Source organism: Misgurnus anguillicaudatus, chromosome 3, assembly GCF_027580225.2.
Source record: "Misgurnus anguillicaudatus chromosome 3, ASM2758022v2, whole genome shotgun sequence".
Classification (NCBI taxonomy): Eukaryota; Metazoa; Chordata; class Actinopteri; order Cypriniformes; family Cobitidae; genus Misgurnus; species Misgurnus anguillicaudatus.
In genome coordinates this window covers 32,338,213-32,345,687 of record NC_073339.2, presented here as the reverse complement: position 1 = coordinate 32,345,687, position 7,475 = coordinate 32,338,213, and the positions used below count along the sequence as shown (strand labels likewise).

At 35.1% G+C, this 7,475-nt stretch overlaps 1 protein-coding gene across 2 annotated transcripts in view; it reads right to left on the bottom strand.

Annotated features, from left to right (window-relative positions):
* Positions 1-736: 736 nt before the first annotated feature.
* Positions 737-7,475, bottom strand: part of glrba (glycine receptor, beta a) — a 31,085-nt gene continuing 24,346 nt past the window's right edge. The window contains exons 10-11 of one of the 2 annotated variants that reach the window (XM_055205504.2): positions 4,214-4,363; positions 737-2,007 (exon numbers count right to left, since the gene is read on the bottom strand). In XM_055205504.2, coding sequence (XP_055061479.1) covers positions 1,711-2,007; positions 4,214-4,363 — 447 coding nt within the window. In that variant the 3' untranslated portion in view covers positions 737-1,710. Of the gene's footprint in view, positions 2,008-4,213; positions 4,364-7,475 lie in introns of those variants that run through there. The other variant, XR_008644565.2, reaches the window with a different exon arrangement.

The following is a 7,475-nucleotide window of genomic DNA, read 5'->3' as shown; positions in this document are numbered from 1 at the left end:
TGTAATGTAGAAGACACTTTCTTCAGGCAGTGGTACAGGAAAAAGTTTGCATCTTTCAAGAAGACTGATTATTTTGTGAGACCTTTTTGATCCCTTCTTAAGCAGGACATTTACAGTGAAGGTAAACCATACACCTCTCTGAACAGTGTCTGGGAGGCTGTGGTTGCGTCTGCACAAAATGTTGGTTCAGACCAGATCAAGACACTGACTGAATCTGTGAATGGAAGGCTTGTGACTGTTATCGAAAAGAAGGGTGGCTATATTGGTCACTGAGTCTATATATTTTTTTTATTTTTTATTGTTTTATTATTTTTTTTGTAAATGTAGAGCTTGTCTATTATTCTCACTTTAACAGGTGAAAAAAACAAGTGAGATGGTAAAATCTTTGTTTTTCATTTAGTTGCCTAATAATTCTGCACACTAATAGTTGCCTAATAATGATGTACATAGAAATATTCTCTTAATAAAGCCAAAATTTAACTTTTACTACTTAAATGTTCAGGTTTGAGGGTTTGTTAACATTTTGAATTGACCAAGAGCACTGTAGTTGTACAATAACAAAATGTAATCCTCAAAAATACAACTTGCCTAATAATTCTGCACTCCCTGTACGCATATTGTACATACAGTACAGAGTGATCGATAAATAAAGTTTGCTGTTGTTCTGGAAAATTTCAGTTACCGTATATCAATTCAGTGCTATCAACTGAAATAAAAACATATGAACATACAAATATAGCTTATGAAGGATCTTTATTATATGGCTCTATTATAGCAGTTACATCTTCTCATTACAGAGAAATACATTTCTGAATACACACCAGCCTGTGTCCAAATCTGATACAGTATTGAATTCAGTAAGCACATTACACATTTTTGCCTGGCTTCATAAACATTTCACATTTAGGCATGTGTTGGCACAGGGCCTCATGAGATGGATCTAGCGGTTTGGACATACCATGGCTAAAGACGCACAGTCGGTAAACTCATGCTGTCATGTTATAGCTACACAGTTCAAAAAGCTATGTAGTGAGGAAGAAAAAGACAAATAAGCATAGCAAAGGTAGAGAAACTATTTAAAGAGCACCAATGGTCCGATTCACGATTTTACATTTCCTTTGGTGTGCAAGTGTGTATTAGTACATGTTAACAATATGCAAAAGGTACAAACCCTAAAGTAAACGATGACGCGAGTTATTGTGTCCAACGTAAATCTCTTTTCTTGAACTACAACAAACACGCGGATTGTAGGCAACAGTTTACTTCCTGGGATTGGTGATGTAGAGAAGACCGACATTATCATAATTCCTCCCACTTGGACTGACAGCCTCCAAGTTAATCTCCTGAATCTTTCAAACGTGGTAAAGAGCATCATATTTCCGGCTGACGTCTGAGGTATTCAGACCAATCACAACATACAGATTAGCTGGCCAATCAGGGACAGTTTTATACAAAATCTGTGCATTTCAGGAAGACAGGGAAATCTGTATATATCTGTATAAATAAATGATACCAAATACACAAAATAACTTTGTATTTAAGCAATGAAATAGGTGCTCTTTAACTGATCAAAACAAGACACCAGACAATGTAAAAGATGATATTTTTACACTTTTTCATGCTTGATCATGTTACATTCCCTCATTAACATATACGCACGCCGCACACACCCACACAAACATACACACGGACACTTTGTGTGTCTCCTGTTTACAGATAAACAGACCAGTAAATGACATTGAAGAAGAGAAAAGTGAAAGGGAACAGAGCGCGTGCATAAAGGTCAACGCGTTTAGCCGCAGAAGGAATGACGGGTTTCGGAGGTGCTGGCTTCTTATTGTTCTTGTTCAGCGATTTGCCAGCAGCGTTTGTTACCTCTATGGGTTTCCCGTAACAGTCGAAATTGGAGAGTTCGAAATCACGGGGTAGAGAACCAACAATGCTGAAATCATTTGAGCGCAGATCGGATTTAGAAGTACACACCTTCTTACAACGGTTTTCCACAACCTAGACACACACAAACACATGTAAAAAGTAGGGAACAAATCACCAATTGTTAAAATGTAAAAAAAAAAGATTAGACAAAAGGCCTTTATTATTGTTTCTGTGCTCCAAAAAGTAAAAAATGGGACCCTTCTGGAAACTAGAAAGATCTAGAAAAGTACTCTTTGGACTTTTCTTGGTCAGTTATTATACAATATGTGAGTATCCACCTGTTTCTTGACGTAAATGTGTGCGCCGTCATCTTTTGAGCTTTCTTGTTTATGACTTCCGGTGAGCCACTAAAGCTAATGTTAGTCTATTGTGAAGGACACAAGTGTGCCGTTTTGACTGGCTGTTTAATGTTTATTATGAAATCTAGGAAGACCGACATAATTTGTGCAGTTAGGGGTTGCCATAATAGCTAATACAAATGCAGTAAATCTTCTACAAAACATTTGTTTTAACCACAATCCATGCACAAGAGCTGAATGTTTATGTGGCGCACATGCACTCATGATCTGTATTTACAAATCCATCCAGTAAAACCTTTCATAAAAACTCCCAGTAAACAATAAATACAATAATTGTTTAAAAACAACTAATATTATGCTGATAAAATATGCTGATTTAGCTGATTTATTTATTCTGCTACTATATATTATTACAAAAATGCGATTACAGTACAAAATATATACAATATAATCTGCTTAGTTAATGTTTATAATAGTTTGTAATGTGTTTGCGTGTACTTTTATGTTTTAAATGAAAAAGCAAATACTTTTTTTAAAAAGTAAGCAAATAATTTCATAAGCTCATGTCTCCACCTACTGCATAAGAAGCGATGTAATAATATTTTCACAAAACGAAAACAATACTCAATACATGTAGTAGTTTAATATGTTTACTATGGTTTGTCCAAATAACTTACAATGTGTTGAATGAGAAAGATACTGCTGACTGTGTCGGACTGCGTGAAGCTCGACGTGTCGTCATAAACAAGTCAATTAAAAATTGCAGTTTAAAAAAAAACTCACACCAGAGGGACAGTTGTGACATTTTAAACCAGCTCCTAAAAAGTTAAAAACACGAAGTCTTGGTAAATTCCATGTACAAACACTCGACTGACTTTTCCATTGTAAAGATACTGGTATGTCTCTGTGCTTTTATATTTGCGCATTGAAGACCCGTCACCTCATTAACAACACGAAATGATTGAATATATCTTCATATATCAAGCCCCTTCTTAATTTCATCCTCACACTGGTTCATACATGGCAGGTGTAGTAAATATTAACTGTTTAAATCATGTTTTATGCGTGCTCCCACTACACTGTTTTCTACCGGCTGGCTATTGAACCGGAAGTCTTGCACCGGAAAAGGAAATACAGTACAGACCAAAAGTTTGGACACACTCACTCGTTCTTTATTTATACATTATTCCATAAAACATAATAATGATAAACTCATCCAAACTACGGCATAACACAAATGCAACTTTGGAAATTATGTTGGTGACTAAAAGCATCCAAAATAAACCAAAACTCTGTTATATTTTATTATTTGAAGTGCAGTCACCCTTTGCCTAGAAATTCTTCAACCATATGCGTGTCATTTTTTTAAGAAGCTTCTTAAATTTTCAATTTAGGATGAATTTTAAAGAGTATAGAGAGAGTTCATATTTAATCTGGGCTCTTATTGACTGCTTTTTCTTCAATATTCAGTGTAAGTCATCTATTTCAAAAATAATATTTTTAAATAAAATTTAAGTTTTCTAATAACAAAAATTTATCTGTTTGGCACAGGTATATTTTTGTCTACAAAAGTAATTTGAAGCATTCAACCATACACCTTCAGCTTAAATGATTTTTAAGATCATTGTTAACATTTTAGTCAAGTGTGTCCAAACTTTTGCCTGTACTGTACGTCACATCACTTCCGCTTGCGAGAAAAAGGTGGATACAACTAAATCTAAATCACTTTGAAGATGATGTTTCAATAGTTACTGTAGTAGTGACTATCTTTTTTATATCAAGAAATATCTCTTAAATATTATGTCGGATATGACACACACACACACACACTGCACCCATGTCCCACTGATCACGCTCAGAGCAGTAGACTCAATTACAGCCATTTCATCTCCCTATGCAACCTTTACCACACGCACACACGCACGCACGCACGCACACACGCACGCCACACACTAGCACACACACACACACACACAGACCTGTAGTGTGCTGACATGTATTGGGGTCCCTCCCGTTCCATTGGCACTATTAGTTTTGGCTGGTGTCTTGTTCTCTTTCTCTCTTGCTTTATCTTTCTGGGCCATCTTTGCCTTCTCTGCTTCGATTCTCCTTGGACTGTTCAGCATCACCTGAACCACAAATTTAACATTTGCCCATAACATTATAATAATGAAGGACCCCTTAAGAATTTTACATAGATTGTTGTCTAATGCAGTGAAATGTATTAATTGTAATGTGGCTTTAATATACACATAATATTTCTGCATTCCAGCACAAAAATTATTATTGAGAATTACTGATGCCATAACTGCACAATTCCAGTGTATTCCTGCTCTTCCAGGATGTCTAATGTTACCCCAGTTTCAAATTCAGAGACCTTTTATAAACATTGTGATATATCTGTTTCAAGGTTCAGGATCTATTTTTGGTCTCGGAAAGGGTGTATATCCGCGTCAGCATTTTCTCGTACCTATTAAGAAACAGCTGTATTGGGAATTCTGGGTATAAACTAGGGTATGCACATTTTTTATTGTCAATGTCACATACACTAGGATATTAATACACTATTGCAAATATGTCCCGAGCACATATGAAACTGTGAAAGCACACGTATGCAAGTCTTGATTCGGATACATAAGCAGAAGAGGATTTTTTTTAAAAACAAACCTTTAAATTCTGAAGTTGTCGTAAAACGCACATTTGTAATGCCACATTTAAATGAATGGAGCAAGTTGATGGATTGCGTGGCACCATAATTTGTCCACAGTTAGTTTAATGAACTGTATTATTACAGAACAAAATGTAATGGTTATCGTAAATAACAACACAGTTGCATTTTCTTGTAGCTTAGTTACTGTAGTACAACATTGCATTAGCAATTACACAAAGTCATGGGTGCAATCCAAAGAAGACACACATACTTATAAAAAAGTAAGAATTTAATGCACTGTCGCTTTGGATAAAAGCATCTACCAAATGCATAAATTTAAAGGCAAGAAATCATAAAAGACCATGTCTTAAAGTGTAACAAACGTCACATTTACCGAAGTCACATTTAGCACACAGCCTTTACTGCTTTACACGTCTAGGATTACAGTGGCATGAAAATAAACTAGAACTGTGTGTGAAATGGATATAACGTTTGATGAAGCATGAAACAAAAACAATCTTGCAAGCAGATTTGATCAAAATTAAGATGACAGATGCAAAGAGAGGCACTTTAATGTCTATTTTCCTGTGTTTTTCAACTTTCTAAATGATCTTGAACTCTTCACTTCATTGCTTTTTGATATCCTTCAGTGGAATAGAAAACAGATCAGAGGCCCTCCAAACTGTTCAACATACAGTATTGGCTGATTATAATGGATAGGCGCTGTCCATGGTACTGAACAGGAATCACAATCATATACGCAGGTTATATAGACGGTTTCATTGGAAGCACGTGATACACGTCTGGATCCGAACCTTACTCCCGGTTTCGTTTTTTTTTTTAATGCTCTGACTAGTTGCTAAACTGATCTCTTGAACAAATGCCTCGTCGAAAATAACAAATGTTTTGGTTTCCTAGGTAATCTATGTGTTGTTTTTTTGCTTGTTATATAAATAAACTACGTTTAAAGAACTTTGTTGTTATTTATTCTTAGCGGAGTTTACTGGAAGCTAAGTGCAGCCGCTTGTTTATGTTGTTACTGCTGAAACGGTCTATACTCTCTAAAAAAATCCAGGAGAACACTTTACAATAAAGTTGTATTAGTAAATGCATTAATTAACATGAACAAACAATGATCAATATAGTTTTCAGCATGTATTAATTCTTGTTAATGTTAGTTAATGTTAATATTAGTTCATGGTGCATTAAGTGAGGGATAATATAGAGGCAGCCGGTAGTTATCGGGAAATAAGTGTGATCAGGACCCGACGCGAAGCGGAGGGTCTTGTATCATGCTGAAGGGGCTTATTTACCCGATAACTACCGGCTGCCTCTACATTATCCTGCTTATTACACAGCTACTTGCCACATAAGAAAAAAAACTGTACATGAATATGAATTTGAAACATTTTATTGGCATATTTGTTTTAAATTAACATTTTTATCCTTCCGCGAAACTTTGCACAGATGCATAAAATGATCGTAATACCTTATTAAGATCCTCTGCTTCATACTTGTCTGTCTCCATTTTTTCTCTTTTAGCCAGTCTTTGAGAAGTTTTAATGCCCATTCTGTATTTTTTTTGTGTGTTGGCTTCGTAGCTGTCATGTTCTATTTTGTCAAGTTCAGTCTCAGTAAGCTCTCTGTGTCTTGTCGTTGTTCTTTCTTCTATCCGCTGTTTAAATGTTTTGTTTTATCCGTACATGTTAAAATGAATGTCAAAATTTTCCATTCTTAATTGTGGTTGTCCAGTGTTTGTCGCAAGATGGCGCCAAACAGTAATCTTTGTTGGCGCGGAGGGATTTAAAACATACAAGTAACACCGGCTATGCGTTATTACTTTGGAGCGGTTATTATTTGAAAAGAACGAACCTGCAAATGTCTCAACTGACCAATCAGAATCAAGCATTCCAGAGAGCCGTGTAATAATTATTGTTAACAGTTAGGATGCTTGATTTTATTAATGTATTAGTAAATTATGAAATAAAAATGAACAAGGTGTTAGCTAATGCATTAACTAATTGTTAAGAAGGGTTTGGTTCCAAAGCGCAATAAATCCATTTAGACTAATTTCGGTAAAAATGTGTTTTCTATACCAAGAAAGTGACAAGATGAAAACCACTATTTTTTGTTACAAATGTTCACATAGCATATTTAGGTTATAATAACATTAAAAATTCACATCCATAATTTGATTTCTTAAAGATTTATTATAAAAACTGATAATTTTTTCCGCAAAATGCAATAAATGCATGACAAGTTTTTTTTTCAAAATGCCATAAATCTATTGAATCAATATATAAATTCATCTTTGCCATTAATGGCATTAATCAAAACACTTACTTTGTCATATTAAGAACACTGTCATTGCTGCTGTCATCGCTGAACTTTTTTGACAGCGATCAGCTGTAAAATGTTTTGGTCCTGCTCGATTTTCATTGACTTCGCATAAAAAAATGGAAAGTTTATCATTAGATCCCCTGGGGTCATTGTGTTAGCATTAATGCTGTACTGTGAGATCAAGCAACAGCTGGCATTTCACCTTCGCCCAAATCCCTCTCACGTAAATTATTATTTTGATGGCTTACGTT